The 12,770-nt window shown below is 38.2% G+C and overlaps 1 protein-coding gene across 11 annotated transcripts in view; it reads left to right on the plus strand.

Moving 5' to 3' along the window:
- Positions 1–12,770, plus strand: part of HEPH (hephaestin) — a 142,216-nt gene that overhangs the window by 19,088 nt on the left and 110,358 nt on the right. For all 11 annotated transcript variants that reach the window (XM_053580053.1, XM_053580054.1, XM_053580055.1 and 8 more), the window contains 6 exons: positions 624–836; positions 3,922–4,104; positions 5,236–5,490; positions 7,931–8,099; positions 9,411–9,547; positions 10,999–11,130. In XM_053580053.1, the coding sequence (XP_053436028.1) occupies positions 624–836; positions 3,922–4,104; positions 5,236–5,490; positions 7,931–8,099; positions 9,411–9,547; positions 10,999–11,130 (1,089 nt within the window). The remainder of the gene's footprint in view (positions 1–623; positions 837–3,921; positions 4,105–5,235; positions 5,491–7,930; positions 8,100–9,410; positions 9,548–10,998; positions 11,131–12,770) is intronic.

Here is a 12,770-nt window from a genome sequence, read left to right on the forward strand (position 1 = left end):
TCTATTTTTTTTTTTCTTAAGAAGTACTTCAGTTTGTTTATCTGTAACTCCCATTATCCCTGGCCCAGTGATCGTTAATATTGACAACAGTGAGTGAGAGTAATAGAGAGGGAAGTCAGAAGGGCCACTAACTCCCTGAATGACCTTTATTGGACAAGTTACTTTTCCTCAGTTTTTTCTTCCATACACTGGGGAAGTAGACCAACTAATCATTAAGTTGACTTGAGACTGTAATTCTGATTGCTTTTTATTTTCCAAAGGGAGTGCTTGAAAGGAGGGAATTCTGTATTTTCCCTTGCTTCTATGCTACCAGCTTTGTACTAGTGCACTACCAGATCAGGCCAAGCAGCACTTTCCTTGGTCAAAGCTCTTTCCCAATAGCTGTAGCCTCTCCACTCATCAATGATATGAGGACTTTTTTTTTATTTTTTTATCTGTGGAAAAAATATTTCCTGATTTTTTTTCTCCTTTGGTTGTAAAAAATGCTTCTCTGAACCTTAGAACCCTATGCTTTATAGGACTGGGCCTAGGTGCCCCATATATCATGCCTCTCTTGTCTTCTATATTTGCCATGGTACCACTCACTCATTCTAGAACTAGGTATGTGCACTTTTATTTTCTAGGCTCCTTATACCCAGATGGCTCCTCTGGAAAGCTGAAAGCTGATGATTCTGTTCCCCCGGGGGGCAGCCATATCTACAACTGGAGCATTCCAGAAGGCCATGCACCTACCAACGCTGACCCACCGTGCCTCACCTGGATCTACCATTCTCATGTGGATGCTCCACGAGACATTGCGACTGGCCTTATTGGACCACTCATCACCTGTAAAAGAGGTACAGGCCCCAAGGATGAGCTATGAGAGAGTTTTGGGTATCTGGTGAAGCAGTGATATTGTTGAATCACCTACATATAGGGTAGCAGAGTGTTAATTCAGCACCCTTGTTTATTAGCAGGAATAGACCTTACCAAACTAGCTTTCCACTATTTTGTTACTTTTTTTTCTAAAAATAACCTCCTGAAAAACAAAACAACTTTTTGCCTTTCTTTTTTTATTACTTCACCTTTAATTCTCAAATTAATTAGTCAGGATGGGAGTCAGGTCACACTGAAGTAAGTAAGGTGTGTGGTAAGAGCATAGGTATGGCTAAGTGCACTGGCTCAGTCCTGTAATACTAGCACTCTGGAAGTTGGGTGGGTGAATAGATTGATTGAGCTCAGGAGTTTGAGACCAGCTTGAGCAAGACAGAACTATCTCTACTAAAAAAAAAAAAAAAAAAAAAAAAAAAAACCTAGAAAAAACAAGCCAGGCATGGTGGTAGGCAGCTGTAATCCCGGCTACTAGGGAGGCTGAGACAAGAGAATTGCTCAAGCCCAAGAGTTTGTGCTTGCTGTGAGCTATGCCACCACAGCACACTACCTAGGGCAACAAAGTGAGACTCTGTATCAAAAAATAAATAAATATCCCATGGTGTACATATACCACAATTTATTAATCCATTTGTGGATCGATGGGCACTTAGGCTTTTTCCATGACTTAGCAATTATGAATTGGGCTACAATAAGCATTCTGATACAAATATCTTTGTTATAATGTGATTTTTGGTCTTCTGGGTATATACATATTAGAGGAATTATAGGATTGAAGGGCAGATCTATTTTTAGGACTCTAAGTGTTCTCTAAACATCTTTCCAAAAGGAATGTATTAATTTGAATTCCCACCAGCAGTGTAGAAGTGTTCCCTTTTCTCCACATCCACGCCAACATCTCTGGTCTTGGGATTTTGTGATATGGGCTAATCTATAAAACCAGTGTATGGTGCCCCATTATCACATTAATGTACACAGCTATGATTTAATAATTAAAAAATAAATAAATAAATAAATGAAAGAGTTTCGGTATGGATAAAAAGGAAAGTGTGGCCATCAGAGTTTGGGGAGGATTAAAGACTTGGTTGGGAATAGGATATGCTCAAGGAATAGTCAGGCCTGAAGACCAGGATGTTGCAGGAAATGTGGTCAGGTTCAGGCGTCAGGTTAATGACATTGGCAGTGTCAGTGGAAGGGAATTATTCTGGATCCTATGTGTTCCATCTTTAAGTCTAAAATTTAACTGAATTGGTGGTTTTATCTTGAGAGTTTGGAAACATTATACAAATTAGTGCTAGAAGGCTGTTATTTGCTTTTCTGTTGCTGACAGATTCTTTCTGAATATTTATTTTTTAGATTTTTATTGTTGGGGATTCATTGAGGGTACAAAGAACCAAGTTACATTGATTGCCTTTGTTAGCTAAAGTCCCTCTTATAATTGTGTCCCACCTCCAAAATGTGCGTCACACACTGTGATCCCTCATCCCTCTCCCTGCTTCCTTCTTTTTGCTCTCCCCTTCCCCTACCCCTCACCATGTACTATGTCATTAATCGTCCTCATATCAGAATTAAGTATATAGGATTCTTGCTTCTCCATTCTTGTGATGATTTATTAAGAATACTGTGTTCCACTTCCATCCAGGTTAATATAAAAGATGTAAAGTCTCCATCTTTTTATGGCTGGATAGTATTCCATGTATACATATACCACAGCTTGTTAATCCATTCCTGGGTTAGTGGGCATTTAGGCTGTTTCCACATTTTGGAAATCATAATTTGAACTGAGATAAACAGTCTAGTGTAAGTGTCCTTATGGTAAAAGGATTTCTTTTTTCTTCTGGATAGATGCCCAGTAATGGGATTGCAGGATCAAAAGGGAGGTTTGAGTTCTTTGAGGGTTATCCATACTTCTTTCCAAAAAAGTTATATTAGTTTGCAGTTCCACCAGCAGTGTAAAAGTGTTCCCTTCTCTCTGCATCGATGCCAGCATCTGAAGTTTTGAGATTTTGTGATGTGGGCTATTCTCACTGGGGTTACATGATATCTCAGGGTGGTTTTGATTTGCATTTCTCTGATGATTAGGGATGATGAGCATTTTTTTCATATGTTTGTTAGCCATTGTCTGTCTTCTTTAGAGAAGGTTCTATTCATCTTTCTTGCCCATTAATATAAGGGACTGTTGGGTCTTTTTATGTTAATTAATTTGAGTTGTCTGTAGATTCTAGTTATCAAGATTTTGTCCAATTCAAAATATACAAATTGGGTGGTGCCTGTGGCTCAAGGAGTAGGGCGCCGGTCCCATATGCCAGAGGTGGTGGGTTCAAACTCAGCCCCGGCCAAAAAAAAAAAAAAATATATATATATACTATTTCCCATTGTGTAGGTTGTCTATTTGCTTTGGTTGTTGTCTCCTTAGATGAAGCTTTTCAGTCCCATTTGTTTATTTTTGTTGTTGTTGCAATTGCCCTGGAAGTCTTCTTTATAAAGTCTTTCTCCAGGCCGATGTCGTCAGATAAAAGACATAAATTTAAGGCAAGCAATGGCAAAAATCCTCAAAGGAATCATGAGGAAAACACTTGAATATATTGGCCTGAGAAAAGACTTTACAATTTTTATTTATTTATTTATTATTATTATTTTTTAAAGCAGTCTCACTCTGTCACCCTGGGTAGAGTGCTATAGCATCAGCCTAGCTCACAGCAGCCTCAGACTCCTGGGTTCAAGCAATTCTCCTTTCTCAGTCTCCCAAGTATCTCTCAGCCCACCACAACACCCAGCTGTTTTTTTTTCTACTTTTAGTAGAGACAGGGTCTCTCTCTTTTTCAGGCTGGTCTCAAACTCCTAAACTATAAAACCAGTGGTTTCCATACACTGGATCCACCGGCTTTGGCCTCCCAGAGTGCAGAGTTACAGGAGTGAGCCATCAAACCAGCCTTCCAACAGATTCTTACGGCCCTCTATCTTCCTATTCCTTTCTCATGAGTACCCCTTTCAGCTTATGGTTGCTAAGGAAGGAAGGTTCTCAAGAACACCTTTCTTACTTCCCTTAAGGAGCCCTGGATGGGAACTCCCCTCCTCAGCGCCAGGATGTGGAACATGATTTCTTTCTGCTCTTCAGTGTGGTCGATGAGAACCTTAGCTGGCATCTTGATGAGAACATTGCCACTTACTGCTCAGATCCTGCCTCAGTGGACAAAGAAGATGAGTCTTTTCAGGAAAGCAACAGGATGCATGGTGAGCTGGGAGAAGGTGGCCACTTTATGACAGTGAACACTGATGGAATATCTCCGCTGGGCCTACTGCTTGATGGGTGCTTTCACATATCTGATCCTTTTTAATCCTTACAAAGACCAGTAAGTAGATGACTTTTCCCTGTTGTACCTGTGAAGACACCGAGACTACTAAGACTATACAGCAGATAAATTCCAACCATGATCTCCCTAACGGTGTAGGTTGTGTTCTTGTCACTGGGCTATCCTGTCTCATAATATGGAATAGCAGAAACTGATGACTTCAAAGTTATATATTGTATACTCAGTCACTTTGGTGAGGGTTGTACACTGATATAATTAATTAATACTGCTTTGTTTTCAAAAGGGTATAAGTTGGAAGAATTATCTGCATTGTGGAGAAAAATGATTATCTTTAAGCTGCCTTGCTTATATTCCCTACCCTATTCTGGGATTTTGTGCCAAGGGACCATATTAATTAAATTAAAAACAAACAAAAGGCACAAAAGCCCTGAGGCATGAGTGGAGAAGTGATTTTGGGAGTAGAAACAAGTTGATTTTGTTTTTTGTTTAATTAAGGAAGTTATTTACTTACCTTTGGTGACAGGAGTGGGCTCAATGGCAGACAGTCCCAAAGGGGGGGTCAACATTGAGAGGTAAGATGTAAAGGATGCCTTGGACAGCTCTAATTTACCTTGAGTTTTATACCAATTGATTGTAACAGCTTTCTTACTCAGCTAATGTTACCGTTGTCCTGTAGAAATTTTAGAAGGAAACCTGACTAAAAGGAAAGAATAGCCTGCAAATTAACATCATTCCTTAGATAGCTTCCTCAGAATACTAGTTTGAAATATTGGCTTTAAGTACTTAATAGTTCTGTGGACTTGAAAGAAAAGAACTTTACCTTTCTGAGTCTTAGTTTCCTTATTTTTATTTTTTTGAATGAGACTAATGATATCTGCCTATTTTTTCAGGGCGTCTGTGAGATTTTAGTGAGATGATGCATTTGGTCAGCACAGTGTGCTCTTTAAAGCCTCATCTAAATATTACCTATTATTATTGCCTAATGGTAAGGCTTCTCCCATGTGGGTGTACTTTTCTAACGCTAATATTTTTGGGGGGGTTTCTTTTGTAGCAATCAATGGCTTTGTCTTTGGGAATTTACCAGAGCTAACCATGTGTGCACAGAAGCATGTGGCCTGGCACTTGTTTGGCATGGGCAATGAAGTGGATGTCCACACAGTTTTTTTCCATGGACAGATGATGACCACTCGTGGACATCGTACTGATGTGGCTCACATCTTTCCAGCTACCTTTGTGACTGCTGAGATGGTGCCCCAGGAGCCTGGCACCTGGTTAATTAGCTGTCAAGTGAACAGTCATTTTCAAGGTGAGGTCAACATGTCTGACCCTTGCAGGATAGGAGAGAGGGATTAATAATGGTCAACAGGAACCTGAGCTTCTCATCTGTAGTCATAATTTAGGTTTTCCAGGTGAGGCATCTTGGTGAAAAGGATGACACACTAGAGTAGAAGTTGGGGGACCCAGGTTCTTTCTTGTCTCTGCCTTTAACTTGCTGGGTAATTTATGCATGTCTCTGTGCTTAATCTTCCTATCTCAAAAATTAGATGGCCTAAAGATGAATAGGTAGGTTTTCAAGCTTTTTTTTTTTTTCTCAGATTTCTAAATAAATAAGACATGGGGCTATTTTCATCTTATTGAGCAGGGAGTGAGGGAGAGATTAGTTGAAGGAGAGTATGGTTTCTGCAGGAGATGGTGGAGTATTGTGGGTAAGTAATGACACTCCAGTTGTGACCCAACAGCAGTATGAGTTGCAAGTTTTGTTTTCAATAGGATAAGAGTTAGAGTAATGGCATCAAGGAACAATTCATTGGGGACCATCAGAGGAAAGGAGAAACATATGAGGGAATGGTAAGAGCACTTCATAAGTGACTAGAAGGTTTGAGTTGTGGTCTCAGCTTTGAGAAAACTCACTATAATGGCTTTCAGGAAATCTTTCCCCATTTCTAGGCTTTATATGCCACATCTGTAAAATAGGAGAATTGGTCTAAATAGTCTTTAAAGCTTTCTTTAGCTCTCACTTTCTAGAACTACTTGATGTTATTTAGAAGGGTATCCAGGAAGTGATATATAAATATGTGTAAGTAGATTTGAATGGGCAAGGGGTTATAGACTGGTAGGAAGTGAGTCTTGTGTGTTAGGTTTGACTCAATAGAAGACAGTTACTTATCCTCCATCACCCAGAGTCTGTTCTTAGCCTGCAAGCTTCCTAGGTAAGAGAGTATGAGTATGGATTGGGGTCAGGAATTTAGCATGATAGTAGAACAAACATGGACTTTAGAGCAAAACAAGTCTGGATAGGAGATGGTTATGTTAATCAGTTAGATGTAAGCATTCCCCATTGTGTATCAAATCAGCACATTGTACCCCATAAATGCATTAATGTACACAGTTATGATTTAATAAAGAATAAAAAAGTAAAAGATAACAGTAAAGAAAAGAACAAAAACAAAACAAATGCTTGTTTCACCAATTAGTCACCTTTGATAAGTCATGTCACTTTTCTCTGAGTCTCTGTTACCTCATCTGATGATAGAAACAATAATGTCTACCTCATAAAGTTGTAATGTGAATTCAGAGACATAATGTGAATTTAACTTTTAGGAACTAGGGAGATGATGTAACCAGGATAGCAGATATAAGAGAAGAAAATGAGCACTTATCTGTAGTTTAAAGATGGGAGTTTAAGTCTTAAATCCACTGCTGACTATTTGTGCAATCTTGGTTTTCTTCATCTAAAAAAGGGGACTTTAAAAGTTTACTTAATACAATGGTTAAAAAGATTGATAGAAATAACGTATGTAAAGCACCTGACACATGGTCTTCCGTAACACAGGTTCCACAAAAGTGAATATCCCTTCCTCTTCAGATTTCTAATTTATGAATTTTAAATCTTCCTGAGGTGTTGTGAGACTCTTAACCACATAATGTAGCCAAATGACCTCTAAGTTGCAAAGCAACAGGGTTGACATAAGTTTTGTGTGCAAGTTAAAATATCAATTATTTAAAAATAATATGTATACAATAAAATATCAATTATTTTAAATTGCACACAAACCTTATGTCCATACTCTATAAGACAGTGTCATCCATGGCCATGTGACTCAATGTAGTATTTTCCCCATTTGAAGACACATTTTGGAGTCTACATTTTCCTGACAGTCTCGGGTCTGAACCTTCATTTCCACTAATAGCAGATTTTCTATTATTTTGGTAAAAGACAAAAGATTTATATGATCTAAAGAGAAACCAGAGTATAGATTTTCCATTATTTTGAGACCATCTCAGTTTTTAAATAATTTAATCCTCTTTTCAATTTTATAGTCCTACCAGTCCAATGGGGTAGATTTTCCTATTCTCCCCATTTAGAAAAGAAAGAAGCTAAGTGTGAGGAAGTGCTTTGACTAAGATCCTACAGATAATGGTAAAGCTTGATCTTGGACTCACATCTCCCACATTCAGTCTCTGTGATATTACTATAATGTAAGCCTTTTGCAAAGGCAGGGATTAGGATTTGGTAAACATGTCAGTGATGGTAGGAACAGGTGAAAGTACTTGAATTCCCACTTGAATTCACTTTTTCTCCCAGTTAGGTTCTATAGGACTGAGAGAAAGTGGCTAATTTGGGGTAGGTGTAAAGGGTCTGTGGAGAGTGGGAGGAGGAAACACTAGATGAAGGAGGAAGATGAGTTCACTGTGTAGAAATTCTATTGAGTAGAATAGGCCCAACCATGATTTTATTTCTTTAGACGGCATGCAGGCACTCTACAAAGTCATGTCTTGTTCCATGGCCCCCCCTGGGAACATGCTCACAGGAAAAATTCGGCAGTACTTCATTGAGGCCCATGAGATTCAATGGGACTATGGCCCAATCGGACATGATGGGAATACTGGGAAGAGTTTGAGAGAGCCGGGCAGGTAAGAAGAACTGGACCCTTATCCCTACTCCTGGGTCATCCCCAGCACCTATTATCTCTCTCCAATAAATACTTCACTTCACTTGGAGGTCTGAATCATTGTCTGCCTGGAGTTACAAGATGTAACTCTTAGCCAAGTTCTTGTGGCCCATTGGAGGGCTTACTTTTGAAGAACTGTAAGTAGCAAAGCTTTTTACAGGGTATTTCACATCCATAGGAAAGTATCTAAGCATAGCTTGTGGTTGGTTTGTACTGCTGTAATTCCTGATCATGTTCAGAAAGGAAAGCACAAGCAGGAACAATTCTTGCGTCAGTTGAAATGGCATTGCTCCAGCTTTTCATTTTACTCATTTACCTCCTTGCTCCTTCCTTTCTTGTTCATAATTTGAAGGAAAAATTTTGAGCCAGGGGTATTAAAAAACACTGTGAGAAATTTAGGAAGAATGGGAACGACCTTCCCTCTGGCCCTTCCATGCCTATCCTTTAGAAGGAATTTCTTCTGCCTAATCCGTGTGGGAAGAATAGAGCGGGAGGTTAGTACCATCCTCAGTTGCTAGGTTTTAAGTTATACTACCTGACTGGGGCAATCAATAATGCTGGGCTTTCACAGAAGAGGCACTTAATAGATGACTAGGAGAGGACATGGGGAAGATCCTAGGGCACTTATTATGTTTATTCTTGCAGCAGGAAATAATTGAGTGATTTGCAGGAAACTTAGGAAAGTTGGCTCTTGGATTTCAGCATGACTTCCATAAACTCCAGCTGGGCTTATTAACTTAGTGGGTTTTCATTAGGATCATTAGTATCTAAGGATGGTTAACAGTCACATACCAATTAGGGGGGTCAGGAACAGACCCTACTGAAGTGGTTTATGAACATGTAGTTAAGCCAGACAACTGAACTGATGAACACAAACCATTGGTGGGGTCAGTCCCTCACTCCCCTGATTGGTATTTAAGGACAAATGTACGCTATGCAATTCTGGAGGGCAGAACTGGTCTCAGTGTATGGAACTTACAAGGAAGAATATTTCAGCCTACTATAAAGAAAAACTCTAATAATTAAAACTATTAAATATTAAGAACAATTGTCTCCTCCAAAAATGAGTTCCTCCTCTTTTGAAGGGCTCAAAAGAAGCCAATACTACTACAGAAGCTGTAGTAGTAGTATTGCCCGAGGATGTATCTTTACCGATGAGAGTTAACCAGGATTATCTCTGATGCCCTTCCTAACCACAAAGATCCAAATGGTGATGTGGGAGTCTATTTGATACCCAGTAAAGTCGTATGATATTTTCCTCCTTATGTGCCAGTGACTCAGATAAGTTCTTCCAGAAGAGTTCCAGCAGAATTGGAGGCACTTACTGGAAAGTCCGATATGAAGCCTTTCAAGATGAGACATTCCAGGAGAAGGTGCAGCTTGAAGAAGATGAACATCTTGGAATTCTAGGTGAGGAATATTTAACTTATAAGATTCATTGACTGGAACCAGAAGAATGAGGAGGAATTGGAAACTGGAGCTTAGACATGGCTTAGGACACATTTTAGAACAATATCTTCCAAAATGCATCCCAAGAGATGATTATTTTGTGAAAAAGGGTTTGGGTCTGAATATATGTGAAAAACACTATGTTAAAAGTAGTCTAATAGTGTTTTTGCTGTAGGAATTCTGAGAGCCTTGGATTTATTTTTTTTCATCATGAATCTCCACTGACTCTTTCTCAGTGAATATCTGGTACCTTTGTTGTACAGCACATACTTCTACAATTGCTTCTTTAGGAGTATTCTTGAAAGACTACATACAGAGGTCAGACTTTCCAGGTTCTTGATAATCTAGAGCCAGGATAAAATTGGCATGAAATACAGACATGCCTGCTATGACTCTGAGAAGAGCCAGGCTTTCTTCTGGAGACAATATCCAGAAGGTTGAAAGCACAAAATTGAAAGAGTATAGCAAGGTTATATGTGGTTTAGTAATGTTGAGGAACCAAGAAATAAAATAGGTCAGATGCAGGGAAAATCTTTGGAAATTAAAGTAACATAATGGACCATACTTTGGGGATAGGTGTGTGCCAATTGACTCTAGGTCTGAAAATGGACAGTAGGCCCAACATTACCTGAATAAAAAGCTATCAAGAGGATAAAAACCACCAAAGGAAAAAGGGATGGTGATGAGTATGAAGGAATTACCATTGGCTGAGGTTCTACATGGTTCTCCAGTCTTTAAGCAGGGGTGAGCATTAGATGTGGAAATTGAGATGTTCTAACTCTGACCTAGAGTTAGAACCAGTGTAAGTGCTTAGTCTGCATACTTTTGATTGGACTTAAAGGTGTCTCAAGCTGGGTTAGAGTTGGTGGGTAGTGAAGCATAGAACATTCCAGTAGTTGTTTGTAGCTAGATTATCCAGTCCAGGGCCTGGATAGAGAATATAACAATTTTCTTCGCTCAGAATTATTTTCAGATTGATGTGAGTTCAGATATTAGATGGGTCCCACTAGGAGATGCTATCAGAACTAGGACAACAAACTTAAGAGAAATGGAATTGGACCTGATAGGAAGTAGACTGAGGGAAACTCCTATCCTAAAGTCCTGGTTCTGCAGCTAATAAGCCATTTGAATTTGGGGAAAATCTAGCTCTCTGAGCTGAAGTTTCCTCATTGGTAAACTAGAGATAATAACACCTTCCCTGTATGCCTTAGAAAGATATTTGAAGTCAAAATGAGATAATGGATTTTATGGTGTTTTTTATAAGTTGAAATATATTTGGGAAGGCATTATTCTTATTATCGCAAAGGAAAGTTTTCTGTCCTTTACACTTTTTCTTAATGTATCTCTCCTATTTCCTTCTTCCCTATTCATCTCTGTTTTCGTTCTCATTGTCTCTCCTTCCAATTTTCCAGGGCCAGTGATCCGGGCAGAGGTGGGTGACACTATTCAGGTGGTCTTCTACAACCGTGCCTCCCAGCCATTCAGCATGCAGCCCCATGGTGTGTTTTATAAGAAAGAATCTGAGGGCTCTGTGTACAATGATGGTGAGCTGGCAGGGTTTCTAACAAATGTGGGTTCTGGGTGGTACTGTCTCGACAGGATAAATAAAGGAAAGATTGGAAGTGAAAAGGGGGCAGAATTAGTTGACATGTGTAGACATTGTTGAATGAATGAGTGAAATAATAGCAAACAGGGTTGGGCTCAATAATAAGAGAAAACTTATTTTAAATATATTCTATAAACTATGTATATTATGGAATATTGATATACAGAGAATTACAAGATAAGTAAACATCATTTATAGATAAATTGCAATGTACGTTTTGATATAGATATTAATATTTTTCTGTGCTTATAAAAATCTACAAATAGATATGAGATCATATGGTTTATATAGTTTTGCAACCTATTATTATCACAATTCTACTGTGTCTAGTTTCCCATGCCATTAAAATGTTATAAACATTATAATGCTTATACATGCTCTGTCATATGGACTTGCCATTGTTTGTTCACTTTATTCTCTATTATTTGGAAATTGGTTTTTCAGTATTTTGAATATTGTAAATAAGGTTTCAATTAATGAATGCATACATCCTAGGTCACATTTTAGACTATTTTCTCAAGAGAGACTCTTAGAAATGGGATTATTGGGTAATTTTTTCCTTGTTTACTCTGAGAATATTAATACATGTTAATTTTAAGCCAAAGCTATAAGAACAATATTGAAAGCATGAAGGGCAATGTTTTTGAAAAATCTAAAATAAAAGAACTCTTCAAGATATCAAAACCATTGGGGGTAGTGGGGAGTAGAGACATAAAATGCAACGTGTGAATGTGGTGATAAAAATAGCCTTAGGAGACATTTTCTAGATAATTAGAAAATATTTTAGACTATATATTAGATGATGATAGAGAATTTTCATAGTGATAATGGCATTACAGTGACATAGGAGATACCTGATGATGTATTTGGCAGTAAAATGTCATGATATTTGCATTTTACTTCCAAATGATTCAACAAAAGTAAACAAATAAAAGTGTGTGTGTGTATAGATATACACAGACAGATGTAGATAAATTAAAGATGGAAATATGTCAACAATTAGCTCTGAATGGTAGGATGATTGTTGCACTATTCTTTAAAATGTTCTGTATGTTTGAAATTTAAAGTTAGGAATGGTTAATGAATAGAAAAGAGAGGTTAAAACAATCCCAAATTATAACCCCCTTACTATAAACAATATTATAAAATATATCCTTGTATATGCTTCTTTGTGTACTTTAATGATTATTCCTTCAGAATATATTTTTAAGATATGGAATTGCTGAGTGCATTGGATCATACCTATAGTCCTAACTATTCAGGATATTGAAGCAGAAGGATCACCAGAGCCCAGGAGTGTAAGGTTGCAGTGAGCTATGACTTTACTCCAGCCTAGACAATGGTTGGAGACCCCATCTCTATTAATAAAGATAAGGAATTTCTGTGTCAGAGATTATATGCACTAAAATTTTTGGTACCTATATTCCAGTTCCTCTCAAGATAGATTTGTAGTACTGTCAACTTGAATTTGAATCAGTGAGGGTCCCTTTTCCCACAACTTCACCAAGACTTGCAGATCTTGTCAAAATGACTGTCTTATAGGCAAACAGTAACATCAACAAAAACTCACTGTAGTTT

Source organism: Nycticebus coucang, chromosome X (genome assembly GCF_027406575.1).
Source record: "Nycticebus coucang isolate mNycCou1 chromosome X, mNycCou1.pri, whole genome shotgun sequence".
NCBI lineage: Eukaryota > Metazoa > Chordata > Mammalia > Primates > Lorisidae > Nycticebus > Nycticebus coucang.